General features: G+C 41.9%; 2 protein-coding genes across 2 annotated transcripts in view; one reads left to right on the top strand and one right to left on the bottom strand.

Moving 5' to 3' along the window:
• Positions 1 to 2,285, bottom strand: part of SPEF2 (sperm flagellar 2) — a 70,759-nt gene extending 68,474 nt beyond the window's left edge. The window contains exons 1-2 of the mRNA XM_071580724.1: positions 2,207 to 2,285; positions 417 to 519 (exon numbers count right to left, since the gene is read on the bottom strand). Coding sequence (XP_071436825.1) covers positions 417 to 519; positions 2,207 to 2,264 — 161 coding nt within the window. The 5' untranslated portion in view covers positions 2,265 to 2,285. The remainder of the gene's footprint in view (positions 1 to 416; positions 520 to 2,206) is intronic.
• A 149-nt stretch (positions 2,286 to 2,434) lies between these two features.
• Positions 2,435 to 20,492, top strand: part of PRLR (prolactin receptor) — a 159,185-nt gene continuing 141,127 nt past the window's right edge. Inside the window, exons 1-2 of the mRNA XM_071579882.1 lie at positions 2,435 to 2,462; positions 5,066 to 5,149. The gene's annotated coding sequence lies outside the window, so the exon portion shown is untranslated. The remainder of the gene's footprint in view (positions 2,463 to 5,065; positions 5,150 to 20,492) is intronic.

Below are 20,492 nucleotides of genomic sequence, written 5' to 3'. Positions count from 1 at the left end.
TCTTCCAGGGCTTCACTCAGAGCCTCACAATGTACCTCCATCATTTCCATTTTAGCGAAGATGTAATGGTCACCATCACACAACTCTGTTTTCCTGACTCGACACAACTCACAGGGACAATGCCAGTATTTCCAGACTTAGAAACATTCTGGAAAGGCTTTTTGAACTTTTGGTCTAATCTGCTACTATCGAAGTTACAATAAAAATGCAAAGTTTTCTTGAAGAAGTAAGATCAATCTCTCTAGAAATACAAAACTAACACATGCATCAAACACAAGCAGCTTTTGAACCATTGAAAAATGTTTCAGAACTTGCTAAATTCTACATGTTTTTCCACTCTGCATTAGCAAAACCTAAATGAGAAAATACATATTTCGTCTATTTTATGTAAAGACATGTTACACATAAATACTAACCTGCTCTGTGAAAACTGTTTAAAGTCATCCTGAAGACCATGTTTGTGTAGAATTTCTCCTATGAGGTAGCCAGTAGAAAATTCTTCTGGAAATGATCCTGGAACTAAGTTTGGGTTTTGTTTTTTGGGTTTTTTCCAATAAAAAGATAATTAAAAGAATTTATACATTATCCTAATACAACTTGTTATTATTCTTATAAAAAAATCTAACTCCAAACTTTATTAAGTAATACAGAAGAATTTCAGGAGATTGATCTAGCAGTAGTAGTTTCCAACTCACAAATATTTTGTTCTTTTGCAACAGCAGCTTTAGGTAGTAATTACTCATTTTCAATGTTAAAATATAAACATGGTCATAATCATCACTGACATTGTGGCAATATCTATAAACTATAATTACTATATTTTTGTACAAAATGTAAATTAAAACAAAGCTACATCTTAGGTGCTTTTCGTCAAGAGTCATAGAATATGGTGTGTTGGAAGGGACCCACAGGGATCACCTAAGTCCAACTCCTGGCTCTGCAAAGGTCACCCCAATAATCTCACCATGTGCCTGAGAGTGTTGTCTAAACACTTCTGGAACTTTGTCAGGCTTTGTTGTGACCACTTCCCTGGGGAGCCTGTTCCAGTGCCCATCCACCCTCTGGGTGAAGAACCTTTTCCTGATCTCCAACCTAAACTTCCCCTTCACAGCTTCACCCCTTTTCCTTAAGTCTGTCACTGGTCACCACAGAGATCAGTGTCTGTCACTCCACTTCTCCTTGTGAGGCGGTTGTGGAGCGCAGTGAGGTGTCCCCTCAATCTCCTCCAGGCTGAACACACAAAGTACCTTCAGCTGCTCCTCAGCTTCCCCTCCAGACCCTCCAACATCCTCATTGCCCTCCTTTGGACATCCTCTAAGAGCTTGAAGTCTTTCTTGTATTGTGGACCCCCAGATTGCACCCAGTACTTGAAGTGAGGCTGCTCCAGTGCAGAGCAGAGAGGGACAACCCCCTCCCTCCCCTGGCTGGTGATGCTGTGCCTGATGCCCCCCAGGACAGGGTTGACCCTCCTGGCTGCCAGGGCACTGCTGACTCATGTCCAACTTGCCCTCCCATCAGGACCCCCAGGTCCCTTTCCATGGGGCTGCTCTCCAGCCACACAATTCCCCAGCCTACACACACAGCCAGGGGCGCCCCATCCCAGGTTCAGAATCCGGCACTTGCCCTTGTAACACTTCATACAGTCAGTGATTGCCCATTGCTCTAATTTTCCACAGCAAGTTGCTCCCTCCTCGCAGAACAAACGCTTTTCCAATGCCAGCACAACACCTGCCATTCAAAACAAAGCACTACTTTCCAAACACATCAAAATACTTTTTAACCTCTGGAGTCCTTATTAGCAGGTGAAGCTTGAGCATCTCCTGTCTCCTGAGAGCACCTGCCCCACGAGGAGAAGCAACTGCAGCTCGAAAATTTTCAGGCAGGGGAACCTGCCGCCCAGGGAGGTGGTGGAGTCTCCATCGCTGGGGGTGACCAAGCAGGTCCGACCCCGGCGCTGGGCGATGCGGGCCCGTGTTTGGGGGTCCCAGCGGCGGCGGTGGGCGGACGGTGGGACTGGGCGATCCTGAGGGTCCCTTCCAACCTTGACGATACTCTGACTTCATGACTAAAAATCTACCAGGGGAGGCACCTGGGGCAGCGGGGTGGTGCGCCAGAGAAGCGGCGTCGGGGGACCCGTCTGGCTCGACGGCGGCCTGACCCTGCGGCAGCGCCCCCGCCCCTCCCCGCGCAGCAGGGCCGCACTCACCGACGCGCCGGGAGAGCTTCACCTCGTCATTCAGCCACTCGCACAGGATCCGCGACATGGCAGGACCCGACCGCCGCCTCCGCCACCACCGCCACCTCCGCTGCCACCACTCAGCTCCGCGTCCCGTTGCCGCGGCGACCGTGCGCGGCGCCTGCGCGGCGAGAGCGGCCCGAGGAGGGCAGGGGAGGGCCGGCGGTGTCGCGGCCGCGCAGGCGCTGCGGGCGGGCGCGCGGGAGTGGCCGCGGCGCGGAGGAAGGTGAGCGCGCGCGGGGCGGGACGGGGCGGTGCGCGCGCCCACTGACCCCGCAGCGGGGCCGGGAGCGGCAGGGGGCTGAGGCCGTCCCGGGTTATCTGAGCTCGGCCCGGGTTACCTGAGCCCGCCTTCCCTCAGCCCAGCCAGGGTTACCTGATCGCAGCCCGGGTTACCTGAGCCCGTCTTATCTGAGCCCGCCTTCCCTCAGCCCAGCCTGGGTTACCTGAGCCCGCCTTCCCTCAGCCCAGCCTGGGTTACCTGAGCCCGCCTTCCCTCAGCTCAGCCAGGGTTACCTGAGCCCGGCCCGGGTTACCTGACCCAGGGCTATCTGAGCCTGCCTTCCCTCGGCCCAGCCCGAGTTACCTGAGCCCGCCTAACCTGAGCCCGGCCCGGGTTACCTGAGCCCGCCTTCCCTGAGCCCAGCCCAGGCTAACCGAGCCCAGCCCGGCTTACCTGAGCCCAGCCTTACCTGAGCCCAGCCCGGCTTACCTGAGCCCAGCCCGAGTTACTTGAGCCCAGCCCGGCTTCCCTCAGCCCGGCCCGGCTCACCTGAGCCCACCTTCCCTGAGCCTAGCCCGGCCCTGGGTGGCGATGCCCGGGGCAGGTGTCCTGTCCCCGCCCTGTCCGCCCGCGCCGTGCGGGGCCGGCGGCTCCGGGGGCAGCTCCCCCTCTGCCGCCCCTCTCCCGCCGCTCCAGCGCTGTGTTCCACGTGTGTTCAAACAGGCACTTCGCCCGCTGCGGTCAGACCTCGGCGGCCCCGAGCCTTGTTTGCTCGTGAGCCTGGAGCGGATGGCGCAGGGTGAAAGGCTGAAGGTTTCAGGCTGGACTTTAGGAAGGCTGAAGGTTGGGCATTAGAAAGAATGTCTTTGTAGAAAGGGTGTTCAGACGCCGGAATGGGCTGCCCAGGAAGGTGGTGGAATCACCGTCCCTGGAGGTGTTCAAGGAAACACTGGACGTGGCAGTCAGTGCCAGGGTGTAGTTGACAAGGTGGTGCCCGCTCAGGGGCCGGACTCGGTCTCGGAGGCCTTTTCCAGCCTAATCAATTCTGTGACTCTGTGAAACACAAGCCTGGCAGGAGAAAGAAATTAGCCCAGGTTGATTTTCGCAAATCCGTTCACATAACGGCACAAATTACTCTGTTGGCGCAGCGTGAGAAGGGGGAGGGAGAGCAAGAAGTGCCGTGAAGAGCTCTGGCGGTCCAAATGTGCGCTACACATCGAGGAGGGTTTTCAGGAGCATCCCTGTGCCAGAACAGCTGCTAGAGAGGGAGCCGAGCCGGGTTTGAAACGAGCCTTGCCGATACAGCACTTCGCTTAGCTTTTGTTTGTATTAAGTCGTCTTTGGTTTAGATTCTGAAACAATTATGGGTGGTTACAGTGCTCCTATTGGTGTCACAAAACTATAGAGCATAGAGCATAAAGCTTCTTTCTGGAAAATGCAGTGCACACCCACGGGGATATAAATTGGCCAGTTTTTTTCTGGAAAACAGTTATATTTTGTTTACTTTTTCAGGTATCTTTCAGAGCAATACAGATTCCTAAAGGATTATTTGTCCTGCAAAAGGCAGGAGCAAGAGGATCTAGTGGCTAGTGACAGACTGACAACAAACTGACCATAATTTTCAAAAGTGACAATGAGCAACAGTTGACATAACTTGGAATGTTACAGGTTCTCTAGAAGGAACAGAATTGCTCAGGTTAAATCTCTGTGCTTTTGCAGAGGGTGTGCTTTAAATCAGATTAAATCCTTGAGAATAAGTGCAAGTAAATGAATAACTGACTAGATATTTATATATCTTGAAAAAGTCAGTGTGAATTAGTGGCACATGAGTGAATGAAGTAACAGGAAACTTCAAGAGAGGGAAAGTACTTTCAAGGCAGATGTCTAAATGAATATTTATATTCTTTTAAAGATTCAAAGTTTTGTGTAGATCTGAAGGTATAAAATAGGGGGTGAAAAAACCTTGAATTTTTAATATTTTTATGACAGTTTCATAGTAGGGTGAAAGTGGTAGTAGTAGTATGAAGGTAAGAATACTTCCCCATTAGTAGTAGGTATATCTACTATCAGAGTGTTTTTCTGGTATGTCAGGCTATAGTTTTCTCATGGAATTTTTCCCTTAGCTCCAGAAAGCAGTATGTATGTATTTATGTTTATCTCTAGTTAAATATTGCTACAGGTAATCATTAACAGAAGTTTATGTTGATTTAAAACATGCAAAGCAGAACTGATTTATATTAAGTATAGAACTTCTTTCCGTATCACCTCTGACCTTGTAAAGCTGGTATTTCCTGTGTCTCTAGATTTTTTTCTTATGGAATGTATTCCTTCAAGTTCATTATCATATCCAGTGAATTTTTAAACACCTGGTTTTGTTTAAAAATAACATGGGTTGTTCTGTCTGTTGAGATGACATAATAAAATCCTACTTAGATAAGCTAGAATGATGAGAAAGATGTGGAATTTCGTATTTAAATTCAGTAGTGGTTTGGTGGTTCGCTTAAGTCTGGCTTAGCTCTTAACAAATTAATGCAGCTTTCTTTCAGAATTCTGGGTAGTGATAGAATAGTATATTAATCAATTTTTGCTTCATTTCTCAATTTAAGAACTTGGAAGATGTCTGTGTTCTGCACTGTGAAAGCTGAGTCCAGGCAGCATTTAAAGGAAAATTCTGGTGGACAACAAAAAAGGTTAGTTTTCCTGGTTCTACCCTTGCTGGAAACACCAGTATTTTCAAATGTGTGTGTTCTGTGTTCTCTTAGTCTTTTACTTTTTTTACTCTTACTTTTACTTTAATTTTTTCTAGGAATGCCAGTTGGAACATTCTGGACATTTCAAACTGATTTTTGAAAGGATTTTAGACAGTAATACTTTGTTGTGGAATGCATATGAATTTTTCCTCTAAAACTTTGTCTTCATTTTCAACTTCATGCATCTTCTCATGGACTTGCTTTGAAAGAGGAGAGGATTGTCTATATACTAAATTTATAATAGTTCAAGGAATAGAAGCCGTCAGACAGCAATCTTGGACACAGAAACTGAGGTGTCAGGGATTATCTATTACATTTCATTCCTTTTGCTGTCCTGAAAGAAACTGCTTATATGAAGAAGAAAAAAAAATTACAATATAATCAAGCCTACAGCTTTTTTGTACATTAGTTTTGAATAACATGGGCATATAGTGGTATGCATGAACAACAAGAGGGCAAAATCTAGTTTTAAAAGTGATTATCATTAGGACAATCAAAATTCTTCAAAATGTTCAAGGTAATAAACTGAAGGGGCAGTTAATCAGGAGGAATTATTTACAATTTAACACAAAGAAGATTAAGAAAAGTCAAATGTAACAGTGCCTGAATTCTTAAAGTAAATTCCATTTAGATTGAAGCTGTGCACACAGTAATAATGCTGAACTGATACAGAGTAATTAAAGAATGTGTGAGTTCAGGAGTTTCCTTCTTGTGTACTTGCTGCATAAACAAGATTAAGTTTGTGATTTTATGGTTTGTATTGTTTGCTTGTCCTTTCTCCTGGGAAATTACAATGAGGCTAAATTCTCCTAGGGCTTCTTTTAACTTTTCCCTCTTTAGTTTGATTATTCATTTTGCTTCATGTTACGTATCCACTCTGACATGACCAAATGCTTAGTTTTGGCTCTATTCGTCCTTCGCAGACTCTGCTCTGGTCACCTCTGGGTCTTCATGTCTGTACCGAGGACAAAAATGGATCAAACTCAAAACAAAACAATCATGATCTTGAGGCTGTGCCTACCCCACATTTCCACAGCCTTTAGCTTTGTGCATCCTTCAGCTCCATTGCCCAAACTGGCTCTTAGAACAGCACCACTCTGGAAGCCTGACCTGGCTTCTGCCTTCTATTTCTCTGTTGCCACAAGACTACAGTTCCCTTGATTCAGAGCTCATGTTTGCCTGGTTCAGGTCTGGTCTCTGACAATGATCAGTAAAAACTTCTGGAGAAGAAATAAGGGGAAATCATGTACTAAAACTTGTTCGCATATACTATGTTGCCATACAGAACATTCTTGCTGCCATACTGATTGTGTAAAGGACTTTATGTATCTACATATATGTATGTATGGCCAGACTTCACTAGCAAAGATTTGGGCAGGGCTCTCCCCACGTGGGTGTGCCCTTCCAGCCTGCGCAGTGGATTTTTTAGGTGAGGCACAGCGTGTGCAGAACTGGCCCCACTGTTTAAGTCCCAAGGTCCATCTGCCACGGCCGAGCGAGCTTGGACAGTGACAGTGAAGCCCTCGGGACTGTCACAGCATCCGGTACTGACCCTACTTGGCATCCGAGATCTGACAGGATGGGATGGCAGGGAGGCATTTACTGCCAGGGGACGGTCCCACTGAGACTCAAACTCAGGTCCTTGGGATTCAGAGTCCAGAGTGCTCTCCTTTACACCATAGGACCACCCTATGTATCTGCATAAGCTTGTACAATTAACTTTTCCTTCGCGAGCCCTTATAGACAGTTCTGAATCTCTGTAAAAGTTTAATATTGACAGTGGTCTGTGCTAAGGAATTCCATAACTTAAACTGCATTTATATAAACAAATTATCCTTCGTTATGTGAAGAAGTACATTGTTTTGTGTATTTTGAAGATGCAGCCTTTGCTCATTTTTTTCAGTGCTCCAGCTGTTCTCTTAAACAAGAGTATTAGTCATCTGAGTTGCAGGTTGTACTGATGCTTCAGGTGTTACCTTGCTTCCAATAGCTGTATAATAGGTATATTTTATATTAGCCTGTACTGCTTATCTTTGTTTTCTCTCCATCCCAGTTGTGGGTTTGTATCTCTCGAGCACTGTGGTTAATATGGCTTATTCTGCACTTATCTGCAGAAAGAATGCTAAGGTGGGAATCTGTGCTACCAATCCTGTAAAAAAAGTCCCCCACTTTAATTAGTACAACAAAGACTTGGCAATGCTAATGTGGCTACATACAATATAAATGTAAGATCTGCAGTTGCTTCTTAAATCATTTTTTTATATTGTAAGCTAGTGTGTCACCTGTGTTCAAATACCAGTGAGAATATATGATGCATCCTGGAAAATTACAGGTATGCTGTGTGCAGGAAAATACTGAGTGCATTGTTTTCTGTACTGCAAGGTGGATTATTAGTATGTAGGTTCATTTTGAGTAAATCTTGGTAAATTATAGGGCAAGATTAAGGCTAGAGAACTGCAGAGACATTTGGGTACTGTGAAGAGAAAAGACAAAATGATTTCAGTATAAGGAACAGCTGTAATGTTATGGCTGACTGATGTTTTAAATCTTTTCCACAGTGGTAACCAAGTAAGGAAGCAGATAATTTAATCTTCTTAAGTGAGATCCATAACTCTCTTGTAGTATCTAAGACAATATGCTTCTACTTAGTTCAGTTATAGCAACTGCACATTTAAACCAAGGTCTGAAGGATTTTTCAGCTTTAAGTGAAAGTTTAGTGTCTCTAGCGGGACATGTTTGTCAGGAATTACAATCCACTCCAGTGGGTAGTGGTATATGATACTGAATGACATATGAATATTGATGCTAGAAGACTACTTAAGGACTTAATGGAGCAGAGGGGTGTTTGGGGGGGGCGTGCTAGTTTAAAGGTGAACCAGCAGGGGAAGTGAACTCACCACGAGAGAGATTATAAGTCAGAGCTAAAATTTAATAATAATATTACAATAAATACACTGACACAAAGGGAAATTGCTTTCAACTCACAAAACCCAGCAGTATAACCCAGTGTCCTGGGGCACAAACCCAAAGGGGTTTGTTTGCCCTTGTGCTGAGACCCGCATGGTTCCCCCAAGTCCAAAGCAAAAGGAAGTGAAAAACCTGTTGGTACAGGTGATGGGTGTAGTCTGGTCAAGAGTGGCAGTCATAGTCTGGTCAAGAGCAGTGATCTCCTCCTGTTGAGGTCCTGCTGCTCCTCTGGATCCCATGAGAAGTTCACACCCAGTCCCTCCCCTTGGGCGGGGACTCACACAATGTGTAATTAACTCTGGGAGCCAGGGGGTATTGTTGAACTGTTGATGGCCCATTATCAGGCATGCTCCCCCCCCCCCCCCCCCCCCCCCCCCCTCCCCCCCGCCCCGTGTAAAGGTGCCATTGACTCCGTGGGCAGCTGCTGCTAATGGTCCATTGTCCTTGGGGAATGAATAGAGGGGGTAGAATACACAGCTTTGATCACCCCCACACAGTGTTAGCTGGTCCCTCCTGCTGAACTAGGACAGGGGGTTGTGTTGTTGTTTCTTTGTTTATTTTTAAATAAATTGCTGCCTTCCATTGGTTACTGACTTTAACTGAAAGTGTTTGAAGAGATTCTGTAGCTTTAAGGTAGACGGTGTTTCTTAACCACTTCAAGAGCAAAGGGGTACTTTATGTAGAAAGCATCAAAACAATACAAGCTGAGTGTAAATGGTCAAAATAAAGAACCAAACTGCCTGACGGATTGAAAAGTCACATAATGACAATAAAAGGAGGTAGAAAGCTCATTAGAACCTCCATGAATAATGAATACATATATGTCTTAAGGACAGAGTAAATTGTGTGAAAAATAGAGACTGAAAGTAGCTTTAAGCAAGTGTGTGAAACAAAAGAATGAGGAATTAAGGACATTTTTATTTTCAAGATATTGCTGTGATACCACTGAATTTGATTACCCCTTCTGCATGTCTCATTCTTCTTAATAGTTTATTTTGGGGTTTATTACCACTTTCCTTCCTGTACAGAAATTTTTCCTGTCAGAAAGTTAAAGATTCTGGGTGGAGGATTCCATGATTCCTTAGTGGGACAGTAGGGGGAATTGGGACAGCAATAGGCAAGGGGTTAAAAAAAATTCAAGATTAGAGATTGGAACTGAATAAAGATTCATCAAGGAATGTGACTGGTACAGATAGGCTAGCCAAGAAGAGGATTCTGTCAGGGATGGAAGAAAGGGGATCAAGATGACACAAACTGCCTTAGTTCTGTGGCTTAAACAGAGCTTTGAAATTCTAACTCACTGTTTCTCTACCTTAGGAAACTGTATGTAAAATGCACCATCAAAGGATGGATTTAGTCAACCCAGTAATTGCCCACATCGACACACAAATCTGTGACATAGAACAAGACTAATTTTTTCTTGTAGTCATTCCTTTATTTACAGAATGGTTTCATTTCTTGGTGTAGAAGAATGAAAGGTCTCTCCAGCTGGCTGTTAAATAAAAAAGAAGGCAGCTAAGCAGTAAGTAAAGTTTAGATAGTTCATTTTTGTCACGCACAGTTTAATTCAGATTATGTCTTAGTGTTTCTGCAACATACAAATCAAGTTAATAAATCAGATTTTTCTAGGCAGCTACAAATTTTGAGTATATAATTTTATGGTTGGATTACTTTATATACAATGGTCTGAAATATTTTATTTGGAATACTCACAAGGCCTCATCAGTTATTATTTTGTCTTTATCATTCAATACATTCTCATTAACTGTGGAACATTTGTCTTAGGTTCTTTTATTGTAGCTTTTGTCTAACATTATTAAAGAATGCATGTAATGTAAGTAGAATCTTTTTGGATGGTACTGAAATTCAACTGCTTTTTTTTTTTAGAAATAGTACAGCTATTGTGTACTAACAATTCTGTTCAATTATGTTTTTAGAGTATAAAGTTAAGAATAATGTGTCTGTTTTGGAGTAGAGGAAGAATGCAAGTAAGCATAATGTAACTAAGTGATCTGGAATTTGGCTAACGTCCTTGCAGCAAATGCCAGCACTTAAAAGCCTTGGATAGTTGTTCTTTCTCATTATGTTGAATGAGAACATTGGTCAAGCATGTTGTACACTGGAAGCGTTCCTGGTAGAACATCAGGCTTTCATAATTGTTCTTTAATCCACAGTACTGAGCTAATTAGGGTAACTGTGATCATGTAAATAGTTAAAATTAAAGTGATGTTGATGTAACTTGACTAAGGAGAGTCTGTGGACTAACATACCTATTCGAGTCTTTTAAGAATAAATTACTGATACATCATGGCATGATAATGCAAGTACACAGCATATAACTTCTTTTCTGCAATAACGATTTATCTTTCAAGTTGCTAATTTCTCCCCTTATGCCGGAATAAATTTGTTCTTAAGCTGATTTCAGCGAATATTTTGGTTTTTTTTCTCGAACCCATGGATGTTTTCTTTTCTTCTGGAGCATAAGAGTTGCTGATAATGTTAGGGATAATATTGTACTTCTGTCTAATGGCTACCAAAATACAATTTTGTCTAAAAAAATTATCGAATTATTCATAAGCATTTTCTTTTTCGGTTGCTTTCACTCTTGACTGGAAGATTTGAACAGGAAGAAACAGCCTGCTTTAAAATAAATGAAATTCTGTTAAAAATTTTAATTTAATTCAGAATGACTAAACACAGGTCCAAGTGAAAGATGCAAAAAAAAGGCACCATTCAACTGTTCATGCTTTAAATTGTGGCACAAATAAGCACTTTAAACAAAAGAAAGAAATTGTAACTTAGGGACTGGCATGGTAAAGCATTGACTGCCTTACTATTACTGACAGATCACTTCAAGTCATGTAACACATAGAACATTGTGTGTTCAAACCAGTAGTAAGACTCTAAAATAGTGTTACTGTCTCTGATTTTTCTAGCTGTGCTACCACTTACTCCCATTTCCAACTCTTTTTGCTCTGTTGATTCTTACTCTCCCCTGCAATCAGAATATTTCCATTTATCTCCTTCCTTGTAGTTCTAAGGTCTTCACATTTAATGACGTGTATTCTCCTCTTCATCTACTGCCCTAATTCTTCTGTCCTACCAGGACTCATAGCTGCATTTTCTTTTGAAAGTAATTTATGCACATCCTGAATTATGTTTTATGTCATAATGTTCCTTCCCCAGAGGGACGGTAGTTGTCCTGCTTAATCGAAGAGAAATGTTGTATGAATAAGATTTAAAACTGAAACCCAAGAAAATGATAGCTGGGCTGTCAGGTATACACTCAACCAATTGGTGAATATGCCAGCTTTTAAAAACCCTTATAACTGGATAGAATATCTGTTTCCTAAGTACCTTGAAAAACTCTTGTTCATAAATCCTCAAATCTGTATAATTATGCCTGTGTTTATGTTTATATTGTGCCTTATTCATCTTGTTTTGCCATTGGGTATCAAAAACTGTTTTCTCACCTGCAGATCAGCTAGTTGTTAGTGTGTTTAATTTTGTAAGCAGAACGAATGTTCCCAAACAAATTGTATCAATTGCAAGTTGTTTTTTAGCAGTGCAGGAGCAGCATTTGTCAGAATGAATCATGGACAATACCCGGAATGCAGTTTTCTTCCTGCCTCTTCTGAATTTGAAGTAGCACTTCTCTGGGTACACACTCAGATAGACCTATCTTCAGTGTCAGCAAAGAGGTTACTCTTTCTTCCTTTCACTGGTGTTTTGTGACAGTAAAGCTCATTCTGATCTCTGCCCTTCTTTATCTCTCACCATAATGCTACTTCTCCTTTACAGTAACAGATACAAATGTTCAGACTGCACTATTCAAAACAGCTGTTCTAACTGCAGTTATAATAGTGGGTATCTACTGACATTTGAGATTTTCTTAGACAAACACTGGTAAGTCTCCAGTAGAATTTCTTTGTTTGAAATTCTGTTTAGATGAGGATTTGAAGATTTACTATAACCTTGAATAAAATTCTTGCAGTTCAATTTAATAAATTCTTTTCCATTTTAAAAATGAAAATTATCACATCTTCTGTGACAAAAATTCTCCTGCATGGTAATTAATGAAATATGTAAATGAAGTTGACTTAATCTATCTTTTGATCACTTTGTCATTGGATAGTGTCTTGGTTTGAGGGGAAAAACCCCCAAAATGTTTACCCACAAGCGGAGGAGGGGCCTCCTCCACGATAATCACACCACTCTATCAAATTTAAGAAAAGGAATTTTAATACAAGAAGGATAACTGATATATATATATATATATATATATGTAAACAGACTAGTGCAACCCACTTCCCCAACACCACAAGAGAAATAAAAAAAAACAAACAACAAAACCCAGCAGGTTTTCCTCCAGGAGGAAAATTATACTTAAGCAGTGTCAAATGTCACAGTCCGGCTGGCTGCGGAGTGAGTTCCCAGTAATTCCCAGTCCCTCTCCAGCGAGACAGACGAGTGGTTAGCTCTCAGATGAACTCTGTGTCTCTTGTCCCAGATGAAGGAAAAGGAAAGCTGAAAATGGGGAACCACCACGTGTCCTGCAAAAGCAGCTGCAAACCTCTCTCTCTCCCGGGTCACTCCCCGGCCGGGGCGGGCAGGCTGTGACGATGCAGGTGGTGGTCAGTGCAGGCGGTGGTCAGTGCAGGCGGTGGTCAGGCTGCAACAGAGGCCGGGATCCCAGATGCAGGAACCAGGAGAAACAGCAGCGGTGAGGAAAAAAAACCAGCGTCTCAGCCAGAAGCCCCAGCAGTAGCCATCAGAGTGGCTTCCCTCCTCGGCCACCACCGCTCCCGCCTTCTGCCGAGCTAAGAAAAAAAAGATGTCCCCAAAAAAACAAAAGAGACAAACCTGCCCCCATCCAAGTGATCAGCAGTTAACGACTTCTTTTGTTAACTGCTGGCATGGGCAGTTAGTGGCAGGGGAGAGAATTTACATAATAATCCCAAACTACAACAGATAGCAGCAGAAAATTCTTTCACTGAAGCTGAAGACACATGATCAATATACATCAGAAGAATCTTAGAGACAGAGTAGTCCTTATCCTCCATTTAGAGGAAGGTGTCTTTCTAAGATTTAGGTGTACAGTTTTTTGTTTCTAGGGCGGTTTAATTCTTCAGCATTGCATTTGGAGTAAGAAAAGGACCATGCTTGTAAAAGACAATGCATCTTAAGTTATTTTAGCTCAAAGAAATTCTGTCCTTTGGTTTGATTTTTCATTTCTGGTTGTTTGTTTGTGTTTGACAGTTTAACTCATTATATTGCTTGAATGGGCCAGGTAAAACACAGAAAAATAGTTTTAATTTTTAAACAAAAAATAAGCATCCTTGACAGACTTTAAGGCATCAGATTAACCCCATTTTCACTATAGGCCATGTAAATAAAATTTAATAATATAATGAATAATATGATACATGGAACTTAAGATTAATATAATTCTGTTTCTGGAGTTACACAAGTGCTTCTTGTGATTAGCTGCCTAGGGAACCTCTGTTCAACAATCACTTTTAATTAATGTTTTTAACAGTTTCAGCTCCATGGTGAGAGAAGAACCAGATATAGAATGACAAACACAACCCAAATGCAAGTAAATGAATAGTCATAAGAAAAATTATTTGTAGATTGTGTCCGGGTGTGCAAGCACTTGTGTATATGTTTTTAAATTTTTTTTTTTACATGCACTGATTTTGAAAACTCTTTTGCAAACTCAATGTTCAGTGTTTCAAATGACAAATAAACAATAATATTTTACTCCTGCAATGTAGATTCTTTCCCATAAAGTTACTTAATAGAAATAAAACAATTATTTTTCCTGAATTTTAAATGTAAATCACTGATTTAATGTTTTTCTCCCCTTATGACATTGTTAAAATTTGAATAGTTATACCAATACAACTTCTTTAAATAGTTTTTGAGTCTCTTCCAACTGAAATGTTCTTTTCTGTTCTATTGTGTTCTCCTATCTTGTCATATCCTATCTGGCTTTTGAATGTGTCTTGTTTGTGCAAAAGGAAGAGAATGAGGATAGCAGTTTTTAATATCTCTGGTGCACATTTGGGAAAAAGAAGTAGTAACATTGCTTTCCTCATGATAATTTTTGATGTTTAGAGAATTTGCTTCTATTGTCCCCATCACTTAGTATTTGTGATCTACTGCTTACGGTCTTTTTGTAAGATTAAAGTAGGTATTTCCATCCTGTGTAAAATGTCATCATGTAGAACAGCAGCTGCTAGAAGTGTAGTTTTCCAGTAATTCTTACATTTTGTAATTTTTTTATAACTTGTACTATGTATGACTTTTTTAAAAAATATTATTAGGGAGGGTTTTGCTTCATCTTTATAGCCTCCATTTTTTTCTATAATGTCTATGGTCCTCATTAATGAAGAGGACTTTACTGTCGATCACCCCTTTTCAGGAAGGATCCCTTGTAGGGTTCACATTATGCACATGTGGTTCAGCTGTGGGTTATGATGCCATAAACTGTAATGTGGAATTTAACAAATAGAAAAAAACACATGTTTTACAAGGTGATAAACTACAGGAAATCCAGGGCAAATAATGGGAGCATAAATACTAAATAATGGAGATGTCAAATCTTTGTAAGGAGTTAGCAATTGCAGTTTCCCTCAGCAAGGGATATTTGGAGGTGTGTATGTTACTTAAAGGAAAAAACACTTGGGAGTTGGGGAGTGTTTTGGCTTTAATGCAAATGTGTCTTCAGTCATCTTCAGAAAAATACATGTAGAGAAGACACAATGATAATGCTAAATCTGTTAAGAATTCACTTGCCCACTCATTATGTAACAGCCTGGGTTAAGGAGTACTCACCATAACCTTGAAACCTTGAAACATACCATTTAGAAATTTATGCTGACTTCTAATGATGATACAGATGTGACTTTTTCAGAAATTAATCCTATCACAAGATATTGCTTCTTACCAGTTACCCTGATGAGAAGGTTACGGTTTTTCTGTCACAGAGTGATGCAGAACTTGTCTTACTGATGTCTTGTCATACAATTTTCTCTGGATTGTTTTCATATGGTTGAAAGACTTGTCTCAGTTTCTAAGGTTGTTTTCAGAATTGAAGCATAAAAATGGGGGAAACAGGGAGAGACAGGCCAAAATTCTAAAATGATTTAATTTTTTCTTTTGCATGCATAGTCCTTGTATGGATCAAAAGTTCTTAAGAGAACTGTACATACTATTCCATATTATTCCTTTTGCAAACCTTATTTATCTTTATATTTTAGATACCTAGGTACACTGTGTATTCCATATTACATGCTTAATGCTGTAATTGTAATTCTCTGGAATAGTGTTTGGGCAATAAATAGAATAACAATTTGAACCCTGTTGTGAGAAAGAGCAAAATTCTTGAAAATAAAAATAGTAAAAACCCCCTTTTACTTCTGTGAGATGTTCCATTTCAGACACTAGCTGAAGGGAGCTGGCTAGGTGCTCCCCACCTGGGCTTGGCTATTCTTGGGAGCCAAGCAGGTGAGCAAGGGGTGTTTCCAGGCTGATTTGCAGGTGATTAAAGAACCTCTAAGGAGTGCGGTGACCTGGAGTGGGGAAACAGTGGCATGTCGTGGCAGTTAAGGCACTGCCCGGCAGTTTGCACAGCAGTTTGCACAGGCAGGGCAAGCACCATGGGCACAGCCACTCTCTCAGCTCTTGCTGGTGGGTTGTGGTAGATGTGCCTGGTTTCTTTGGTGTGGTGAGGGGGTTTTTGTTGTTTGTTTTTTTGGTTGGGTTTTTTTTGTTTGGTTGGTTTTTTGTTGGTATTTTTGTTTTGCTGGTTCTTTGGGGGGTTGTTTTGTTTGTATTTTTATTTTTTGCTCCAGCTTCACTAGATCCAGCAGTGGTTTCCAGATGGTCAAAAACAATTGTTGCTGCTACCAGCAGGAGTATGCTAACCCAGACAGAACCCTCTAGGAAGGATGCAGCTGTCTAGATCACTGGCTGCAGGGAGTGACTGAGACTGCTGTTAGTACCAGAGGACAGTGTGAAAGACACCTGCATACAGTGCTATCAGGTGAATGATTTGCTCTGTTTAGTGGCAGAGCTTAAGGAAGAAGTAGAGAGGCTAAGAAGTATTAGGGAGAGTGAAAGGGAAATAGTCTGGTGGAGTCACACCCTTTCAACCCCAAAAGAAGTTTAGCAGGAGTTAGAGAAGCCCTGCCCCTCTTGCCATCAGGCAGATGGAACAGACCAGGTTGATGGGGGGAATGGAAATGGGTCCCTAAATGGAGAAGTAAAAGAATCCCCTCCCAATGCCCATCACCTTCCCAGGTGCCCTTAAAGAACAGGTATGAGGCCCTGAACCTAAAGGGTCAGGCAGATGACACTCAAGAAAAAGATCTGTCTGGAGGGTCTCCAGGTTTGCACACCGTCTATTAGACGGATCGCAACCACTGCTATTAAGAAAAAAAGAAGGGTACTTGTGGTTGATGACTCCCCTCTGAGGGGAACTGAGGGCCCTGTGTGCTGACTGGACCTGTCCCACAGGGAATTCTGCCACCTTCCTCGGCCTGAGTGAGGGATATGAGCAGGAGACTCCCAGAGCTAATTCGGCCCTCTGATTATTATCCACTGTTGGTAGTCCATGTTGGCAATGATGAGAGTGATGAAAGAAGTACCAGGGTAATTAAAAAGGACTTTAAGGCTTTGGGTTGATCAGTTGATGGCACAGAAGCACAGGTAGTGTTCATCTTGATTCCTGCAGTAGCAGGGATGAATGAAGAGAGGAGGAGGAAAACCGTTTTTGTTAACAGGTGGCTAAAGGATTGGTGCCATTGGTGGAATTTGGGGGTTTTTGATCATGGGGCAATTTTTATGGTACCAAGCCTGCTAGAGTAAGATAAGCTTCATCTGTCTAGCAAGGGTTAAAGAACCTTAGCATATAAATTGGCAGGGCTGATTAAGAGGGCATTAAAGTAAGTTTGAAGGGGGAAGGGGTTGAAGCCCTTAGGCTCATCTCTTCAGAGATGGAAAGCCAGAGTTAGAAGTAAAATCAGCAGCCCAGCTCAAGTGCGTATACACTAACACACACAGTGTGGGAACCAAGGAAAAGGAGCTGGAAGCCATCGTGCAGCAGGAAAGCTGTAATGTAGTTGCCATCACGGAAATGTGGTGGGCTGACTGGTGTGACTGGAGTGCTGCAAGGGGTGGCCAGATGCTTTTCAGAAAAGACAGGCGAGGTAGGAGAGGTGGAAGGGGGGCTCTGTATGTTAGGACATCTCTTGACTGTAGAACTTGAGGTCAGTGACGATAGGGTTGAGTGCTTATGGGTCATAATCAGGGCGAAGGCCAACAAGGCTGATGTCTTGGTGGGAATCTGTTACAGACCACCCAACCAGAAAGAGGAGGGTGATGATTTATTCTACAAGCAACTGGTGGATGTTTCAAAATCACCACCCCTTGTTCTTTTGGGTGACTTTAGCCTGCTGGATGTCTGCTGGGAACTCAACAGAGCGGAGAAGAGGCAATCTGGGAGATTCCTAGAGCATACCGAGGGTAGCTTCCTGTTGCAGCTGATAAATGAACCTTTCAGGGGTGGGGCCCTGCTAGACTGCTGTTTATGAACAGAGAAAAGCTGGTGGGAGATGCAGTAGCTGGAGGCTGCCTGGGGTACAGTGACCACAAAATGGTAAGAGTTCTCAACACTCAGTAAAGTAAGAAATGGTATCAACAAAACCTCTGCCCTGGACTTCTGGAGAGCACACTTTGGCCTATTCATGAGGCTGGTTCAGAGAGTGCCTTGGGGAACAGCCCCTGAAAACAAAGAGGTCTAGGAAGGATGGACATACCAAGAACAAACTGTTGAAGGCACAAGAGCAGACTGTCCCTGTATGCTGAAAGGAGCCAGTGGGGAAGATGACTTGCCTGGCTGGACAGGAAGATTTTGCAGTAAATTAGGGGGAAAAAAATAGAGTTTATTGCCTTTGGGAAAAAGGACAGGCAACTCATGAAGTGTTTAGGAATGTGAGAAAATTAGAGAGGCAAAAGCACAATTTGAACTTAATCTGGCCACTTCAGTTAAAGATAACAAAAAGCAATAGCAAAAAGAGGATCAGTGAAAACTTCATTCTTTGTTGGACACAGAGGGGAACAGACTTATCAAAGATGAGGAAAACACTTCTTTGCCTCAGTTTTCAACAATAAATGAGGTGGTCCTCAGGTTAACTGGCCTTCTGGGTTGGTAGACCAGGACAGGGAGCTGAAGAGTCCCCCCTGTAATCCAGGAGGAAGCAGTTACTGACCTGCTGAGCCACTTGAGTCCTCACAAGTCTGTGGGACCAGATGGGATCCATCTTGGGGTGCTGAAGGAGCTGGGAGAAGAGCTCACCAAGCCACTCTCCATCATTTATCAACAGTCCTGACGCACTGAGGAGCCAGATGATTGGAATTTGGCCAGTGTGAGTCCCATCCACAAGAAAAGCCAGAAGGAAGACCTGGGAAACTACAGACCTGTCAGTCTGACCTTAGTGCCTGGCAAGGTTATGGAGCAGCTCATCCTAAGTGTGATCACACCACACCTACAAGGACAGATGAGGGATCAGATGCAGCCAGCATGGATTTAGAAGTGGCACATCCTGCCTGACCAACTTTTTGATACATATTTTGTATTGCAGAAATACCAGAAGACATAAAATTTTTACCTATATTTAACAGTCTGTAAAACTTACTCTTTCCACAAAGGTTTGGGATTAGAGGTGTCTGGTTGTTGCACTTGAGAGTATGGCCTAGGGGTGATTATGGTGATGCTGAGTTCAGAGTTGCACCAGATGATCTTGAAGATCTCTTCCAACCTTGATTCTGTGATATTATGATGACTTTTACATTGTCTTGGCAATGTAAGTAAAACTCCTAATCTAATATATAAGATACCTCTACAAAAGAAAGAAGATGATGTGTGAGTTTAAGGGAAATAATTTTATCCTAGGATTAAGAGTCTAGCAAATCCTGTCAGCAGCTCTTTAACAATCTGATCTACAGGAGCCAGAAAAAAATACTTACAGAGATAATATAGTGTAAAATTTAACCTGTGGATTAAAGAAGTCAAGTTTAGTGGCCTAAAGTGTCATCCTTAAGATTTTTAAAGTATTGTCCTTGTTGACAGCTTAAAAAACCAGATACATCACAGTAAATAACAGGTGACCATATTCATTGCTAACTTAAAATATTAAGATAAAAAGAAATTTGCTATCATGGCTTAGTGAACCTGGGATTTATCACAGTGTTTCAAAAACTACTGATGTATGATAAACACTTTCATCATGTAATATGAAACATACGGATACTGTATGCTGGCACACTGAAAGCTTGGAAGTATTTCAACACCTTCAAGCTAGAAAGTATGTAAAGCAGTAAGATAAAATCATTATTAATCAAGTTCTGGATAAAGATTACTCAACCATTCTTAAAGCAATTCTCATTAAAGTGGTTTTTCTGGATAGGACATGCTTTATAGAGTAGGAATGCCACTTTCCCAGAGAATGCAAGCAATGGTTACTAAACCTGAATGTGAACAAATTAGAGGAAGAGATTTTAATTTTTTTTTTCGGGGGGGGAAGAAGACACCATTTTCAATAGAATGTTAGGTGTGAAATTGTAGATCCAAAAGATCAGTAGAATAATAAAATAATTAAGTACAGGCCTTTTAATTCAGAGTTCGTTCATAAGCAGTAAGAAAACAAAGGTTTTTGAGAGAGAAAAGAGAATTTAGGAAAGTGGGGGCTATTTTCATAACTGCAGAATTAATTGATATATTTGCTTGCTCGATCCTTAAAATGTTGGGACCTTAAAAATCTAGGAAAGGATTTCATGATGAGTTATTTTAATGGAAAGATGACTATATTTACCTTATCTGTGTGGCAGTCACACACACTCTGAGGCTTATGTGATTATGTGACACAAAATCGTAGTCCTTGCAACAAAATGCCACTTGCTAAATCATTAGGAACCAGTCTGACTTATGTTATAATAAACATGCTGGATATCATTTGTGACAGGTGTGGCCCTTTGGTGGCTTATATAGACTGACTAGTTGTTTAAATGAAATAGAAAATTATATGTTGTAAATTATAGTTACTGTTAGTAATTACTGTTTACTGTATTGGCGTGACTCAGAAATCCATTTATAATAGGAGTCAAACAAAAGAGATGATGATGCCTGAGAAGCATGTGTGTGGTAAAGATTAAACCATCTTTTCTAGTTTATTTTTTCTTTCTTAGGTTTGCATTTGACTTTAAACGTGTTTTATTTGTAGCAGCTCACCAGTTAATATAACTGGGGACT

This window comes from Pithys albifrons, chromosome Z (assembly GCF_047495875.1).
Source record: "Pithys albifrons albifrons isolate INPA30051 chromosome Z, PitAlb_v1, whole genome shotgun sequence".
In the NCBI taxonomy this organism is placed as follows: domain Eukaryota; kingdom Metazoa; phylum Chordata; class Aves; order Passeriformes; family Thamnophilidae; genus Pithys; species Pithys albifrons.
The sequence above is the reverse complement of the archived record's forward strand: the minus strand, read 5'-3'. Positions and strand labels throughout refer to the sequence as shown.